General features: G+C 34.3%; 2 protein-coding genes across 3 annotated transcripts; one reads left to right on the top strand and one right to left on the bottom strand.

The window, feature by feature from the left end:
• Positions 1-97: 97 nt before the first annotated feature.
• LOC143074558 (voltage-gated potassium channel KCNC1-like) lies at positions 98-8,284 on the bottom strand. Its single transcript, XM_076249955.1, has 2 exons — positions 7,824-8,284; positions 98-1,653 (listed from the first exon to the last, which is right to left on the bottom strand). The coding sequence occupies exons 1-2, from the start codon at positions 8,280-8,282 to the stop codon at positions 745-747; spliced, it is 1,368 nt and encodes a 455-aa protein (XP_076106070.1). The 5' UTR covers positions 8,283-8,284; the 3' UTR covers positions 98-744.
• Positions 8,285-11,982: 3,698 nt separating this feature from the next.
• Positions 11,983-18,261, top strand: LOC143075907 (potassium voltage-gated channel subfamily A member 10-like). 2 transcript variants are annotated; one of them, XM_076251488.1, is made up of 2 exons: positions 11,983-12,778; positions 16,793-18,261. In XM_076251488.1, exons 1-2 carry the CDS (start codon positions 12,326-12,328, stop codon positions 17,744-17,746), a joined length of 1,407 nt encoding a protein of 468 aa, XP_076107603.1. In that variant the 5' UTR covers positions 11,983-12,325; the 3' UTR covers positions 17,747-18,261. The 2 variants fall into 2 exon arrangements, with proteins under 2 accessions (XP_076107603.1, XP_076107604.1); XM_076251489.1 differs by lacking the exon at positions 11,983-12,778 and adding an exon at positions 16,038-16,609.
• The last annotated feature ends 503 nt before the right edge of the window (positions 18,262-18,764 follow it).

Genomic DNA, 18,764 nt, shown 5'->3' with positions numbered 1-18,764 from the left:
TGAATGACCTGGAGAGAGAGAGAGAGAGTAAATAAACACGCGAGAGAGTAAATGAGCAAGAGAGAGAGAGAGTTAATGAGCAAGAGAGAGAGAGAGAGAGTAAATGAGCGCAAAAGAGAGAGTAAATGGGCGCAAAAGAGAGAGTCAATGTGCGAGGGAGAGTAAATGAGCGAGAGAGAGATAATGAGCAGAGAGAAAGAGAGAGAATGAGCCAGAGACAATGAGCGAAAGAGAGAGTGAGTGAATGAGTAAATGAGTGAGAGAGAGTGAGTAAGCGAGAGAGAGAGAGTGAGTAAGCGAGACAGAAAGTGAGTAAGCGAGAGAGAAAGTGAATAAGAGACAGAGTGAGTGACAGAAAGAGTGAATGAACGAGTGAGAGAGTGAGAGATACAGTGAATGAGTTGGCTAGAGTGAGTAAGTGGGCTAGAGCGAGCGAGTGAGCTAAATAGAGATAGAGTGAGCAAGAGAGAGAGAGAGAGAGGGATAGTGACGGTTGTATGAAATCATGTTACATTATTTAATATACAAGGTTGAAACACACAGTCCCTTATTGTACGGCTATCTACATGTAATTATAATATGCGTAGTTTTTAATTTCAAGTTTGATTTGTGTACATATGTGCTACGCGTTTTCATCAATCTGATACATGTTGTTGTAATCAGACTATATCACGGTAGTTAGTATACGTCATCAAATTTTAGAATCCACTCTCCATGAAACTGACTTTTGGTCGAGATGTATAGTCACGTGTAACTTTCAAATAACTTGATTGGATAATTTGGATCAATCTTTGATGTCTCCCATGCTTTTGGAATGTTCGATTTCTGTTTAGTCTGTAATTTAACATATGCCTCACGTTCTTCATTGTGCCTGCATAGACTATCAAAATTACCCGCAATGATAGCTATTGGCATTGCCAACACTAGTAATCCACATAAACTACACAAAACTCCCACTACTCTTCCTAATGGACCGACAGGATAAACATCTCCATAACCGACAGTTGTCATGGTTACAACTGACCACCAAAAGCCGACTAGCATATTTGGGAACGATTCTGACTCTAAAATTTCTGTGTAATATACCAAGTTTGCAAACATCCAACCGAAGACAAAAAATGTGATCAGCAGTAGCAACAACTCTCTCACGCTCGATTGCACAGCTATAAACAATATCCGTAGGCTACTGTATTGTTTTGCCAGTCGAAAAAATTTAAAGAGACGCAACACAGATACTGCTTCACAAAAACAAAGGAAGTAAGCCAAATGTTTATTTGAAAGAATCTCCTTTTCAGCGTGTTTAATACCATAGCATATCCACATTATGACGAACAATATAATATCCAAAATATTGAGCCACTCTTTTACAAACTTGTTTTTGGTAGAACATGTTAAAACACGGAGTATTGTCTCTACAGAAAAGAAAATGCATATAACTAAACTCCAATAATACAACCAATTAGGTTCCTTGGTTGTTGCAAACTGCATTTCTTTGTGATTGTCTTTGTTCATCCACATTTGCACGTTGTTATAAGCTGCCAGCTTTAATATTGTTGTGGCATTTGATGTTTGTATTCGAATCCCAGGGTGTGTTTTCAAGCACGGAAAACTTGCAGACACTAAAACTGTGCTCAGGTATATGAAACTGAAAACCTAAAATAAAATATTGAAAGAAATTAAGTTTATTGAGAAGTTAAGATTTCGTTAAAGGATAATTTGACTGATACGTCTTATATAATTGGGTTTGTTGTATTGCTGTCTTATTGGCGAATACCCCACAACGCCTGTACGTAGTTTCTGTACACATAAAAATAATCTATTTTAGAGCAGTTACTGCAAAGGGGTGTTAAACGACATTAACTTACAATGATGGTCTCGCATGTCGGCTTTTAAACATCTAAATGTACATGTCAGGTGATAGTTTTTTGAAAAAAAAACACGTCTTCCAAACGTAACACATATGTTGTCAATCATGAAATCTAGCCTCTTTATACAGGTCGAGAACTCTAGATTTCTTTACGTCAGAATATATTTGCATAGTAATTTCCCAAACACAAGGCCAATACGGCCTTGAAAAACTGACCAATCGACTCAATGAGCTACAATGCATTGTGGGCTACTACGAGTTTACTACGACCGGAAAGCACGTGGAATTAGTGGAAGAACTGTCAACTAATATAGTGTCTGGGATTCTCAAAATATATTTTTTTGTTCTGCGAATGTGATTATTGTAAAATATTTAACATAATCTTCAATTTGCATGCTCAGATTAAAAAAGTATTGTTTACGGGTTTCACTATTCGACTTTCTTTTTCGCCTTGTTAAAGTTGTTAAACAGGTTTTTTTCCATTGTTTTGCATTGTACCTGTGCAATAATTTTACGACCTGAAACAGTGAAATTTCAGATGAAATGACCACTGTCCACTATGAAATTTTTTGAGCTCTTTTAAACCTGTGTAATGTCATTCCAAAATCATTTCTGCCTAGAAAAACACGAAAACTTTCATTGAAACACTTCTTTCTATACTGGATGTGTAAAATTTTTATCAGGACTTGAACTGAAAGTAAGAACATCATAATGTTCAGTATGCTAAAAAAAAAGTGTTTTGAAAGCGCCAGGGCGGATCCAGCCATTTTAAATAGGGGTCCTTACCCAGGACAAAAGGGGTGGGGGTTCCAACTACATGTCCCCATTCAAATGCATTGATCGTTCAAAAATAGGGGGTCCAACACCCGGAACCCCCCCCCCCCCCTACCCCTTGGATCCGCAATTGAGCGGGTACGGTTTATTGCTTAATACATTTTGTATAGCTTCATCCATCGATAAAGTCCGTTTGTTGCTGATTTTATCACAAAGTATACCTCAGAGGTTTTTTATCGTTCGGCTGCTTTCATGTTGACGTATGTGAAATATCTCCAATATTTAAAGCATCTGGATCACAGTGGGTGCCATATTACCTATTATTTTTATTCCAAAACGTGCTTTGTATATAGAGTGCCAAATGAGACATCTTTCAAACAAAACCCACAGTCTAGTAAAGTAAGCAGTCATAGGTTCAATGCCGAAAAGTACGCTAAAATTACTTGTGTAAAACTATCCAAACAAAAAAAAAAACAAAAAAAAACAAAAAAAAAAAACACGGTCCAATATAATATATAAGCGGAGAATAAATATGTCTAATAAATAAAAATGTATATAGGTTTGTATATATAGGAGCCTGTATGTCAGTGGTTGTCCTTTGCTTATGTGTTACATATTTGTTTTTCGTTCATTTTTAGCTCAGCTGGCCCGATGGGCCAAGTGAGCTTTTCCCATCACTTTGCGTCCGGCGTCCGTCGTCGTCCGTCGTCTGTCGTCCGTCGTCCGTCGTCCGTCGTCGTTAACTTTTACAAAAATCTTCTCCTCTGAAACTACTGGGCCAAATTGAACCAAACTTGGCCACAATCATCATTGGGGTATCTAGTTTAAAAAATGTGTGGCGTGACCTGGTCAACCAACCAAGATGGCCGCCACGGCTAAAAATAGAACATAGGGGTAAAATGCAGTTTTTGGCTTATAACTCAAAAACCAAAGCATTTAGAGGAAATCTGACATGGGGTAAATATGTTTATCAGGTCAAGATCTATCTGCCCTGAAACTTTCAAATGAATCGGTCAACCCGTTGTTGGGTTGCTGCCCCTGAATTGGTCATTTTGAGGAAATTTTGCTGTTTTTGGTTATTATCTTGAATATTATTATAGATAGAGATAAACTGGAAACAGCAATAATGTTCGGCAAAGTTAGATTTACAAATAAGTCAACATGACCGAAATGGTCAGTTGACCCCTTTAGGAGTTATTGCCCTTTATAGTCAATTTTTAACCATTTTTCATAAATCTAAGTCATCTTTCTCCTCTGAAACTACTGGGCCAAATTAATCCAAACTTGGCCACAATCATCTTTGGGGTATCTAGTTTAAAAAATGTGTGGCGTGACCCGGTCAACCAACCAAGATGGCCGCCACGGCTAAAAATAGAACATAGGGGTAAAATGCAGTTGTTGGCTTATAACTCAAAAACCAAAGCATTTAGAGGAAATCTGACATGGGGTAAATATGTTTATCAGGTCAAGATCTATCTGCCCTGAAACTTTCAAATGAATCGGTCAACCCGTTGTTGGGTTGCTGCCCCTGAATTGGTCATTTTGAGGAAATTTTGCTGTTTTTGGTTATTATCTTGAATATTATTATAGATAGAGATAAACTGTAAACAGCAATAATGTTCAGCAAAGTTAGATTTACAAATAAGTCAACATGACCGAAATGGTCAGTTGACCCCTTAAGGAGTTATTGCCCTTTATAGTCAATTTTTAACCATTTTTCATAAATCTAAGTAATCTTTTACAAAAATCTTCTCCTCTGAAACTAATGGGCCAAATTAATCCAAAGTTGGTCACAATCATCTTTGGGGTATCTAGTTTAAAAAATGTGTGGCGTGACCCGGTCAACCAACCAAGATGGCCGCCATGGCTAAAAATAGAACATAGGGGTAAAATGCAGTTTTTGGCTTATAACTCAAAAACCAAAACATTTAGAGGAAATCTGACATGGAGTAAAAATGTTTTATCAGGTCAAGATCTATCTGCCCTGAAATTTTCAGATGAATCGGTCAACCTGTTGTTGGGTTGCTGCCCCTGAATTGGTAATTTTGAGGAAATTTTGCTGTTTTTGGTTATTATCTTGAATATTATTATAGATAGAGATCAACTGTAAACAGCAATAATGTTCATCAAAGTAAGATTTACAAATAAGTCAACATGACCGAAATGGTCAGTTTACCCCTTTAGGAGTTATTGCCCTTTATAGTCAATTTTTAACCATTTTTCGTAAATCTTAGTTATCTTTTACAAAAATCTTCTCCTCTGAAACTACTGGGCCATATTAATTCAAACTTGGCCACAATCATCTTTGAGGTACCTTGTTTGAAAAATGTGTCCGATGACCTGGCCATTCAACCAAGATGGCCACCACGGTTAAAAATAGAACAGGGGTAAACTGTAGTTTTTTGCTTATAACTCTGAAACCAAATCATTTAGAGGAAATCTGACAAGGAGTTAAATTGTTAATCAAGTCAATATATATCTGCCCTGAAATATTCAAATGAATTGGACAACCGGTTGTTGGGTTGCTGCCCTCCAATTGGTAATTTTTAAAGAAATTTTGCTGTTTTTGGTTATTATCTTGAATACTATTATAGATAGCGATAAACTGTAAACAGCGATAATGTTCATCAAAGTAAGATCTACAAATAAGTCCACATGACCTAAATGGTCAATTGACCCCTTAAGGAGTTATTGCCCTTTAAAGTCAATTTTTAACAATTTTCATTAATTTGGTATATTTATGTAAATTTTTACCAAATATTTTTCTCTGTTACTAATGGGCAAAGTTCATTATATATATAATTGTAAGAAGCAAGAATGTTCAGTAAAGTAAGAACTTCAAACACATCACCATCACCAAAATACAATTTTGTCATGAATCCATTTGTGTCCTTTGTTTAATATGCACATAGACCAAGGTGAGCGACACAGGCTCTTTAGAGCCTCTAGTTTTTATATATGATTAAGGCTGTTAGTTTTCTCGTTTGAATTGTTTTACATTGTCATATCGGGGCTTTTTATAGCTGACTATACGGTAGGGGATTTGCTTATTGTTGAAGGCCGTACGGTGACCCATAAATGTTAATTTCTGTGTCATTTTGGTCTCTTGTGAACAGTTGTCCCATTTTATATTTATCCAACCAACGCTGCAATTTTCACAAAACATATCAAATTTGGACAAGGTTCACTAATGGCACAAAATGGCCTAAAATATCAACTTTATCATAAAACACCAAAAAGGTTTCAATTTGGTTCGTAAATGGGTCTATTTCAAAAGAATAAATGCTAAATATATCAGTTCTTTTCATAAGACTACAATATATTCCCCAAAGTAAGCCCATTTTGGACATTTAGTCAAAATATGATGATTTTGTGCATTTTTCAGACCTAAAAGCTTTTGAAACACCTTGGCCGCCATCTACGATCCAGAATGTGTTGCAACCAAAATATTCCAATTTTGATATAGATTTCATCAATATAAAAACTTTTTGGATCCTAGATGGAGGCCAAGGTTAGTTATGCCAAAATAAATTAAAATAATGGACAAAAAGTACCAAAATTGACCTTTTAATACAAATTATGCTCATTTAAGGGGTCAATGCTCCATAAATAGTAAAGGAAAGTGCCAGAAAAAATATTTTTGTCTTAGTTGTATTATCACAAGTATTTCTATGTGACATTTGTAATTTTTTGCCCCAATTTAAAAAACATAAAAAAAATCAGGGCCAATTTTAACCCTTCGTGAACCTTCTCCTTTTCCACCTCGTCGCACATACATATGGATAACATCATTACAGCTTATTTCCTAATGCATGTATTGCAAAACTTTGGTTAGCTTGCTTGCTTTGTTTGTATATTGTACACTCATATTAGGATAACAACCAATTAAATTCAAATATAAAATATACAAGTGAAACTATGCCTATATATATATATATATTGTTTAAAGATGTCAATCTTATTTTCAAAGCTTGTATAAACAACTATACACACAAAGCAAGCATGCCGACCAAAGTTTTACTTTGGAAGCATTAGGAAATCAGCTGTAATGATTTTTTTTTCAGTTTGGCAAATGTCCGAGCCCGTTAAAAAACGAAAACAAAATGAAACTACAGTTGCTGACTTCACTAACTTCAAAACAAAGGGAACAGTTTGGAAGTCTCATATACTGAAATGTGACAAAATAAATACTTATAGATTTTGTTAATACTGCCATGTATGTAAATATTTCTTCGTCTTTTTTACGAACACAAAATTCAAGGATCACACATTTGACTACAGTTGCTGACTTCACTAACTTCAAAACAAAGGGAACAGTTTGGAAGTCTCATATACTGAAATGTGACAAAATAAATACTTATAGATTTTGTTAATACTGCCATGTATGTAAATATTTCTTCGTCTTATTTACGAACACAAAATTCAAGGATCACACATTTGCCATTAATCATCTATACGGAAATTGCTGTACTCGTGAATATTAGCATCGACGGCTTACTTTACACTAGTAAGTTTGTCTCATGGGAAAGTGTGTTGTTTCGTTGTTGTCTGATGGAACAAGTACATGAAATCTCCGTGCCATCATCAAACATTAAATCGGGCTATAATTCAAACCCATCTTTCCTCACATAGAAACATCTCTCCGTTAATCTGAGCATGGAAGGAATACTTTTTATCACGAACTATAAATGAGGATACACAAAATCAAAAACTAAGCGAAATTGTGAATCCCGCATTGCACGAAAAAATGTGTTGTATTTCAGTAAATAACACGTGTTCTCGGTTGAATGTAAACACGTAGTAGTCCATCATGCATTGTTACTCATTTAGTGGATTGGTCAAAAACCTAGGTAAAAATAAATTGCGTCACATGTAAATAAACAATTACATGTTCGAGAACATAAGTATGCTAATTTATGCATTTCCATATAAGGTAGTGGTCCCGACCTGTTATAATGTCTGTTTGAGATAAAAAAAAAAAAATTACAAAGTAGGATTTATCCCTCTCTTAGAAAAAAAATAGATTGGTTAACTTTTTTGCGCATCAACGTACTAGTTTTTAACCTGAGATAATATGCATTAGACAAAAGTAGATACTAGTAGAACACAGTGTAACTATGCAAATAATGTTTACAAATACATAAGTAAAAAGTATATGTTAGTTTAAAATAGAATTGCTTACTTTTGCCCAAGTGGACGATTCTGGTTCGTCAAGGAATAGCCAAAGTCTATGGCGTAATTTTCCTATTCCAGATGGTGATGCGTATTCTGAATGGTTCAGAGGAGAAAATACTGCCTTTAACATTTTGCTTACGTCTACCCTTTTATTATAACTTGATATAGTTTTGTGACAACATTCGGATATGTCAGTTAAAGGTATCTTCCAAAATTCTAATTCAGTTTTCCATAACCAACCACAGAGATGATTTGGAAGATGAAGACAACCATTTCTGTAATAGTCCAGAATTGTGTTGAACAGTTCTGGATTCCGGTCGAAGTAGAATGATTTGTCGTCCTTGCTATAACAGTCTGATTCAAACGAAATTGACCCAAGAAGCGTGTTGGGATACTTTTGAACTGTTGATAGTCTTGTTGTAAACATTGTTCCACCGACGTTTATACGAACTGTGTCGTCGTCCATTGTAAGCCTGAAATAAACAAACAAATAACTTATACATCAAATTATTTCATAAATTAAAGCAAATCCGAAAAAAAAACATTTAAAAAAAAAATCAAACTAAAATATAAAACAATGATTGATAATGATGAACAAAGAAGGTTGGTGATTTATGGCATTTTTTTTTTTTTTTTTCTTTTTAACTGTAGTCGTAATAATATGTATAGGCCTTTTACATGGGATCACATTCACTGTTGCTGTACTTGAGAAAGAAATATAACATTCGATTTTATATTCTGATAAACCGAAGGAAAACTGTTACAGGCAAAGACCTTTGGCAAATTTTCTCATTATTAGGTCTCATCAACTGTCTTTAGAAACACCTATGGGTTTATTGTTCCGATAATTTGTTGTCGCCTTTTTTCTTGCACTGTGTTTTTAGTTTCGCCATATATCCATATGATATGTGTTATACGATATCGAACAGTTCATTTGCTTTCAATATTGACACTACTAACTGGAACACCTTACTTTGTAAAGATTGTTAATCTGACAAACACGTTTTGTTTTAATAATTTCTCTTTCGTAACATCCTAAAGGAGTTATTATCATTTGAACATTTTTGCGAAGCTGCATGTGATGTTACACTATGGAGACTTTTTTTTATATATTCATAAATAAAAAAAAAAACGTCAGGTCAATTTCTTGTCATAATTTCCTGTATTCTTAAAAAAAAATAAGGAGATGAGATAACACTGAATCAGAGAATAATTGACGTAGAAGTTATCATCAATAGGTCACCGAACGGCCATCTTCAACACTGAGCAAAATCCATATCGCATCACTAGCTCTAAAAGGCCCCGAAATGACGAATTAATAACAATTTACTTAGAAAAACTACTGGGCAAATTTATGTACTAAACATTTAACAAATATGATGTACAGCAAAAAAAAAAAAAAAAAAAACATCTATTTAAATACAGGGTGCTGATCATGACTTGGGACAGACACATACTTAATGTGGTGGAAAAGGTGGGAGTCCAACATGTTCGCTTGCGTTACTTTTTCTCTCCCGGTAACCTGGGACAGTGGTGTAACAGTACCACAATGGAGCATACTATAAAAATCAGTTCATAGGGGATTTATTTATAACCAATCACAAAAAAACAAAGCGCAAAATTAACTGGAGGCTTATAAGAGCCTGTGTCGCTCACCTATGTCTACTGTAGGTCTGGAAATCATGTAAAAAATAGATCAAAATTATAACGGATACCCTTATAATAATTGTGGCCAAATTTGGTTTGACATTATCCCCGTTATTAAATCAAAAGCAGAAGATTTTGTAAAGTTTACAGATTAACAATAAAATCATTGAACTTGTAGAAAGTGACTACAATGTATATACGGACAATGACAAATCAGGAAAAAGTAACAACACTTGGTCAGCACCTTAAAATAAACTTTCATCCCATATTGTGTTGAATTCATTCAGGGGTTCTCTAAAAGAAGTCATTTGTATGTATTGTCCATAGCGTCTTATGTTAAACGAAGTCCCTCGTTGACTTATAATACTTAATATTTTTTTTTTTTCAATTTCTACGGAAAGAAGCCCGTGCACAAATGTAAGTCTAACCCGTTGTATAATTTGCAACAGCACCACATTCCATTATTTATAAAAGACATTCGAGTTCTATTTTCTGTACGAGTTTGATGCAAATTTTGAATTAATCTAATTAAAACATTAAATCTTTAAGTACATGCACTACCTGATAGTCAAACTACTAGTTAACGTTTAGTGCATGTGTGCCTTATAGAAAAAGTATTGATGTTTGGGGTAACTTTGCGGGTGCACTCAACTCCAATCTTAATTGACTATGATTGTCAGTTTTCCTATCGAATAAAGGTCGGTGGTTTTCTCCAGGCACTCCGGCTTCCTCCACAATTAAAACTGGCCACCACGAAATAGCCTAAATGCGGTGCTTAAAAGTGACGTTACCAAACACCAAAAATCAAATCAACTAAATCTACATACACAAATAAAATACACCTACCGTTCTAAATACCGCAAACTGCAATGTTGATTCCAGAACAAATAAATCCCTTGCGCATTAAATTAGTGATTTCACACTAATAAATATGTTTGATTATACAGATAACTGAAACACGTCACGAAGTTGAAACTTTAATGTACTAAACCAAATATTACTAATTATGAATTTCAAATGGTATTGTATTCGGCTTTTTCAAAAATTCAACATTACATCAAGGATAATTATTATATTTACCTAGTCTAAGAGTTCGATAGCATAGAATACAAGAGCGGAATTCAAATGGATATACTAGGATATATTTACCTTGTTTTCGATAAAACGGAGAATACAAAAGACAAATTTTTAATGGGTTCCTTGTTTTTCATTTCTTAATAGAAGTGGTTTAATAATCATTGATAAAAAATATTTACATTGTCAAACTGTATTGGAATAATTTTACAAATCAATACTTCCATTTAGTCAATCAACAGAATATTTATTGAATAAAATCAAATCAAATAAAATTATTTATTAGTGAGGAATCCAAATATTGGATTGTTACCAAGACAAGCATGAAAATATTTACAAAAACGCAAAATACAAAGTTAGCAAACTTTTATACCATTTACATAGATTATAACATTGCATTTTTTCATATCAGACCCAATTTTCAGCCCTAGGTCATAAAACTAGCTCGAGAGCCGACAGGCCCGAAGGATAATTTTGAACATGGACTGATAGGGGTCTGATATGAACAATGACATGTTATGTTATTTTTATCGTATACTTCAACAGAAGCCATACAAAACCAAAAAATATTTGCAAATTGTAAACACACGAAACAAATGCCCCTTTTTAGTTTGGGTTTAACTGCTGGAAACATTAGTTCCACGCACCAGCCAAACGTTGGAGAATAAGATACACCAAAGAGTCAACACATAATGAATTTGGCTATTCTGTACAAGCCATGTTTGGTTGTTACGCTCATCACAATTCAGTGAACTCATGCATCTCTGGCTTTTTAATGTTTAGATTTTAGCGTTCCCTATAAGGTAAATAGAAAAAAAAACACTTCAGGTGCAAATGTAAATGTTTACATTGTATTTCAGATTATCTTGTCTTTGAAAAGAAACTTGTTTTCTGCTCTTGGCATCAGAGAGTTAACCACATTTTGTCATGCAATTTGTTTAACATTGAAAGAGAAAATTATTTACCACATTAATGTAAACAAAATGCTAACATTATTAAATTCAAAAATGTATTCTCATCAGAAAATGTTGTAGAACTAGAAAAAATGTGTAGATTTATACGATACATATCATTGAAAGTCTGTCCTCCTGGTTAGAGGAACTGTAATAATATTATTATAATGTTATTTATTTTCACACATGCGAAACAAAATATGTATTATATATGAACTGTTATTTTCTCTGTAGCTATGTACTAGTTTATGAGAATAAAATCATTCGAACTAATCAGTTCTTCAATACCTATTAATGTAACAATAGTCCATGTCATTGTACATTTACAGTAAATTTTAAATGTCCTATCAGCGATCAATAAGCTTATTAAAGTATTAAAACAACACTGATGATGGGATTAATTTGGATTAAGTACATTAGTGATACGTATATAAGATTTCGGCATGTATATAGTTACATTAAGTAACATTTTGTGGTTAAAAAAAACAACTTTAGAGGTATTAGAAGCAAGTGTTCTGAAGGATATAATAATATAAATTCAGATTTCAATACGTTAAGCGAGATCTGATTGTACATTTGAAATTGATTCCGAAAAACCTGGAATTGAAGATCAGCATGATCATCGCTATGATATACATGTCGTAGACCAGTAATTAAATTGAATCATAGTGATATTTATATTATCAAAAATCGATCTGGTCTGCGAGTTTTTGAAAGCAAAAAAATTAAATTTAATCTATTGTCGTAAAGTGGATGTAATAAACAACTGATCGAAAAATAAAATGTTAATTTGTTAAATTTTAAAACATTTTGTTAATGATCGACGATATTTAACATGGCGAGTGTGCACATTAACGTAGGTGGGACACTGTTTCAGACGAAATTATCTACTCTTCACAGATTTCCTGAAACACTGTTAGGATCTATAACAACAACATCCGAATTTTACAATGAAGAAAATAAATACTTTTACTTTGATAGAAATCCAGAACTTTTTAATACTGTGTTGGACTATTATAGAAATGGTGTTATCCATCTTCCAACACATTTGTGCGGATGGTTATGGAAGTCTGAATTGGAGTTTTGGAGAATTCCTTTAACAGATATTTCGGAGTGTTGTTTCCAAACTTACATCAAATATGAGGAGAAAGAAGCTACAGCTGCAAAGCTAAGAGAAATATTTGCGACAAAACCATTAACAATGACACACTTACTTACTCCAATAAATAAAATTCGACACAAAGTATGGATGTTAATCGACGAACCTACCTCATCTACATATGCTAGGGTAAGTAAACGTTTAGCTGACTATGTGGTATGGGCTTTGCTCATTGTTGAAGGCGGCATGGTGACCTATGGTTGTTCATTTCTGTGTCATTTAATTCTCTTGTGGAGAGTTATGTCATTGGCATATATACCACATCTTCTTTTTTTATGTTTAGGTTGTATTGAACCTGACACAGAGTGTCGCTTAAAGCTAGGTTTACACTGCCGATCAGATCAGCTCGATGATCCCGATTGTCCGTATTTCAACTACCAAGCTCAAGCAAATTCTAGATCGGGCCTGTTTACGACTTCTACCCGACCGCCTACCGACTGTACACGACCTTAACTCGACCATTCACGAGTCCTTAGTGACTCTATCGCGACCCAATCCCGACAACAAAATGAATACTAATTCGATAATTCCGATCAATTTACGATCTTTACACGATCTTTACTCGACTGGCTAGACCAAATCAACTATTCACGATCTCGGCCTGATCTCGACCAGACCAGATCGACCTGATCGTATATGGGTCGTAGGGATAATCGGGAATTGGTCGGGTATGGACATTTTTATTATAAAAACGTCCGATTTTTTTATTCCCTGCCGCTTCGGAGTGGGCATTAAGTATTACCTTTGTCCGTCCGTACGAACGTACGTCACAACATGACCCTTTTTAATGATATATATGCTAGCTGGGGCATTATATTCAGTAGAAGGTCCAAGTAAAATCATACATTTAAAATATCTACATAGAAATAAAGCATTTGGATTTGTGGAGAAGGTGGTAAGAGCTCAGAGAGACAGGTTAATAACTGTGACGGAGCTTGTAGAGTGCAAAGAAGACGAAGAAGATGGTGTAGATATCAACAGGCGCCGTTCTAAGTGAGGCAGTGGCTGACACGACGACCACTGTGTGGGCAGTTTGAGAGACTTGCACTAACTCAATAAATAGGAACCCAATGATTATGAAAGCATCATCATAGTGGACACTGATATGTTTTATTGCTCTTTTTTGGGAAATGACACCACAAAATGAGATTTGTCTCTGGATTAGTACTTATGTTAGATAGCAATATACATAAACTTATCCATCCCCATTTCTTTGCTTTCTAACAAATAAAAGCGTACTGTTTGTCAAATATATACAACTTTAAAATTGAGAATGGAAATGGGGAATGTACCAAAGAGACAACAACCCGACCATAGAGCAGACAACAGCAGAAGGTCACCAACAGGTCTTCAATGAACGAGAAATTCTCGCACCCGGAGGCGTTCTTCAGCTGGCCCTTAACAAATATATACTGGTTCAGTGTAAAGGAGCAAAGACTAGTGTCAAGAATATGAACCAGTTACATATATCTATCAAGAGATCATGAATGCATTTCTTTCTAACCAAAATTTGGCAAACGTTGTGTGCCGTTTGTTATAGTTTGTCAAACGTAACAGAAGTAGAAACAAATGCATCGTTTTATTTATAATAGAGGGGATTGAAATTTTGGGTAATTTTAGACAATGTTTTGAGTTATGACAAGCAAGAACACGTTAAGATAATGCTTTAAATACATGTTAAAGTTAGAAAGAAATGCAGCGTTTGAACTAACAAACGACGAACGACAAACTGTAGACGCATTTGCAGTGAGTGTATAGTTTGTTAAAGTTTATGACACTTACAAAAGTATGTAAGAAACAAACGATCAAAACGTGTGCTCGCTGAACAGTTTGTAACGTTACTGTTAGAAAGAATTCGCACCAAATAAAAACATATTTGTCTTTCGTCTCATTTGTGTGTGAAATTACGTCAAAAAGTGCGAATGAAAAAAAAAAACGACTGTAAGGTGACCTATAGTTGTTATTGATAATGTCTGTATCATTTGGTGTTCTGTGAAGAGCATGTATCATTATCAATTGTACCACATCTTCTTTTTTATGCTACAAACATTTCTGGACAAACGGAAAATACGGACAGACAAAACAGAAAAAAGCAAATTATAAAAAATAGTCATCAGCAGTGGAACAATTAATCTTATTGCACAATTACTTTAATATTTGAAAAACCCGCCGGTTCCAACATTGCAGGATTTTCTTCCCTTCCGGAACATCTGAGATCATCCCAGGTTTTGTTGAGTAACGTGTTAATTACTTAGTTTTTAGTTTTCTATGTTATGTGGACTGCTGTTTGTCCTCTCGTCGGTTACCTTTTTCGCTATGGCTGTGTCGGTTTGTTTTCTACCTCTGAGTTAGATTGTTCCTTTGGTGTCTTTTGTCTCTCTTTTAAAAGGTTACATTTTCTTGCAAAAATAAAGACACACACTGTACATGGAGGAATTTTTGTAGTTAAAAACAATGTTGCCAATATATTTTTGCGGAAGCATAGTTCTGAGAGTTAATCAGATCTGCACAGACTTATAGAGAATCGTGTAACAGTCATGTGTTATCGTGTATGGCCGAGTAGAAATCGAAGAGTGGTCAAATGTAGTCGCAAAGGGATCGGTTATTGGTCCAGTTGGTCGGGGATAATATAAATATACAAGTCGCAGTGATCTGGAAGCGATCGAGCATTGGTCAAGCTAATCTGGAATGGTCGGAAATTAGTCGAGCAAAGATCGAAATTATCGAGACTGATTCAGTACTGATTAGTAAACTTTTTGTATTCCGACCAAACTCGATCTCTATACACGATTCTTTCCCGATCAATTCGATCACTACTCGACGAATTATTGATCTCTTCTCGAGTGAGTTGCTTCTCGATCCTTACTAGAATGTTTTTGACATGTCAAAAGCTCTCGGGTAGACAGTCAGATCGATGACGAGCAAGGTAGACTATCCCAAACATTCATGTCGATTGAGTCAGACCAGTCTCCCGATCTCCTAAAACTGTACTTGAGTACTCGACCTTCCGAGCGAGTACCCGAGTACTCGAGTACTTGTTGCCATCACTATAAATACAGTATTAATATACATTGAATGAATTCTATACAGCTATGAGTGGCCATTCTATAGAGTTATAAGTGACCAATGTCGAATTGTCATGCGTTATAATCAAAAGCAGTTAATTAATTTCTCTTATCAAATTAGATAAGATGCAGTATGATTGCCAAGAAAACATACTTCTATCCTAGTATGACCAGGTTGTTGGTCACCTCCGTCATATTAATTAGTTTCTGGGGGAAACTAGCGGTAGTTGAGATAAAATCCAAATCGCTGGAAAGTTTACATATTTATTTCACATCCATATATTTCAAATATCAAAACAAACTGAATAACAACATAAAACAAATATAAAATACAATTCAAAAGACTGATTGACATACGGGAAATGAACCAATCAAATATCTTTTTATTAAATAATATTAATTCGCGTTTTGCCGAAAGCGGGGATTACGGATTAAAAACATGCTTCGTATAAGTTTGTCAAGAATGGCTTTCGGCAGTTATCACTTAGTGTCAAATTATCTATATTCTTTGTTACAGAACCTTTTATCTTAAAGACAGATATAAATCTTTGATAATTAATCTGAATGAAAGGATTATAGCTAAGTGTAAAATACAAGTAACTTTTGAATAGCGTAAAATACAATAAACTAAGAAATTATTAAAACGCAATGAGGACTCGGAATAATAATAAAAAGCTAATATTATAAAAATATACTAAATCCTAAATGTGAACTTTGAGCGAACAATTGTCGGGTCATACTAGTCACGATCTGTTATTAAACATGATAGGTCAATGTACGGACTTCAACACAAAGAAGTACATGTAGCTCACACCGAACAGCAAGCTATAAAGGGATAAAAAATGACTAGACTAGTGTAAAACAATTAACGCAGCCAATTTTGTGAAATGTAGAGGTTACAATTTTTTTTCGGGACAATATTCAATATGCATGCTGTAACCATACAATAGTATAATGATCATAGTCGTTTTATCATACTAAACATTTCAGATTCTAATCATTTATTTTTTTTATTTCTTACTTATTTTAATATAAAACATAACTAGTATATATGTACATGTATTATCTAATTTTGTAGGTTTTCAGCATTATATACCTAATAATAGTTATTGTGTCAGCAACTATTCCATGCCTGGAAACACATCCAAACCTCCGGATACATCTGTACAATGATACAACGATTTACTGGTTCTTCCTCTTCACTCCTGACACATGGGTCAATACCGATAATCCGAAAGAAATCATGTTTACCACTACGCTAGAACCGAGTTGGATGTTCGAATTGAACGTGTGTATTATCATTTTCTTCACACTTGAATCTTTAGTACGGTTTATAACGTGTCCATCGAAATGCCGATTTTTCTTGGAATGGTTGAATATTCTTGATACATTTTTAAACATAACAATGTGGTCACGCTTTATGGTTGATATGTTTGTGAACGTTGATGCTGTACTTGAGAAAAAGTTTGAAAGCTTGATGTACTTTTACAGTTTTTGTTCCGCTGCTTCCGTATTGCGCTTACTCAAGTTTTTTAGAGTTGCGAAACAGTACAACAGTTTGCGAGTATTATTTTTGGCGGTGAAAGCAAGTGTCAAGGAATTGGGTCTACTTCTGCTGACGTTTCTTATAGTTGCTTGGGTATTTTCAAATTTAATTTACTATGCAGAAATCAAAGAACCAGATACATTTCCAAATATGTTGGATGGACTATGGTGGGCAGTGGTTACCATGACTACTGTAGGGTACGGTGATATGTATCCAACAGGGGCTTTGGGTCGTATAGTAGGGGCGATGTGTGCTATGTGTGGATTACTAGTTATAGCTATGCCAATAGCTGTCATTGCAGGGAACTTTGATGATCTGTACAAGAAAAATAATGAACGAGAAAGCTATAACGAGATTCAGAAAGAGAAGGAAACAGAAAGAAAACAATTAATTAATTCCATCACTTCCAAAGATAACAAAATAGTTCCGTTCGATAAGTCAAAATTGGATATTAATAATAAACCATTTCCGTCCATAGAAAGATGAGAAATGAACATGGATTGTGCATTATCTGTTTCATATACAATGTATGCTGATTGGAGATATTTGGTGCCTACATTTTTATGATTTCATGTGACTTGATTGCACCAAGAACCAAAGAGTATTGTTTGGAGGTAGACGATTATATTGTAAGCGTATTTGTAAATTGCAGGATAAAATCAATCTATCTACTTTCGACACGAACCAGTAATTAAGATTAGCGAGCAACGTTTTTTTATCACTGTTTTAGCACGTTTAAATAGATTTGAAAATTTAAAACACACGAATATGGTTCAGAATGTATAATTGTTTTTAAACTGCAAGCTAACATTGTAGGAACATTTTCAATCTATAAGTACTAAAATCAGGAAAAATGTTTTTGGTATTTCCCTATGCTACGTACGGATACTGTTTCTACAAAGGCTTGAACCTAAAGGTATACATGTATCGACTTACTCAATATTGAGCGAAAATATTCTAGTAGTCCATTATATATAATAGTGAATAAAATTAAAACCTTTTATGAGTTGATTGATATACAATTAATACGCATCAATCCTGTTTAATGTTTGGTGTATTTAAACATTCAGTCAATATTATGAATTGGTTCTACATAATAAAAATATCATCATTAATTTTAATTTTCAACGTTTCAATCATTAATATCTTTAAATAATGGCACTTTTTCTCATTAAGCAGTCATCATTATTTTAGGTCCACGTCATTCGTCTCAGAATTGAGTTTTTACCTGTACCGTTAATAGCTATTTTTTCTGTTTTTTCTTTGATCGTTTATTTCTAATAGTTTTGAGTTCCACTCTTCTCGCTTAAGATAGAAATTTATCACCAGAAACTTGTTAATGTAAACATCAACGACGTCACAGGCACATCAGCGATAAGCAGATTGAAAACCATGCATGATGTTTCTCAGCCACATCTAATCTCAAATGAGAAACAACCTCTTCGTTTGAAAACAAACGATATCCAATATACCTTGTATAAAAGTAGACAGAAGAACAAAATTA

Source organism: Mytilus galloprovincialis, chromosome 5 (assembly GCF_965363235.1).
Source record: "Mytilus galloprovincialis chromosome 5, xbMytGall1.hap1.1, whole genome shotgun sequence".
Taxonomy (NCBI): domain Eukaryota; kingdom Metazoa; phylum Mollusca; class Bivalvia; order Mytilida; family Mytilidae; genus Mytilus; species Mytilus galloprovincialis.
The sequence above is the reverse complement of the archived record's forward strand: the minus strand, read 5'-3'. Positions and strand labels throughout refer to the sequence as shown.

Bases quoted from the DNA above. Each gene is read 5' to 3' on its own strand.
- LOC143074558 (XM_076249955.1), bottom strand. From the start codon at position 8,282: ATGGACGACGACACAGTTCGTATAAACGTCGGTGGAACAATGTTTACA. The intron at 1,654-7,823 runs GTAAGCAATTCT...ATTTTATTTTAG, and splicing joins AATCGTCCACTTGGGCAAAA to GTTTTCAGTTTCATATACCT.
- LOC143075907 (XM_076251488.1), top strand. From the start codon at position 12,326: ATGGCGAGTGTGCACATTAACGTAGGTGGGACACTGTTTCAGACGAAA. The intron at 12,779-16,792 runs GTAAGTAAACGT...CTAATTTTGTAG, and splicing joins CCTCATCTACATATGCTAGG to GTTTTCAGCATTATATACCT.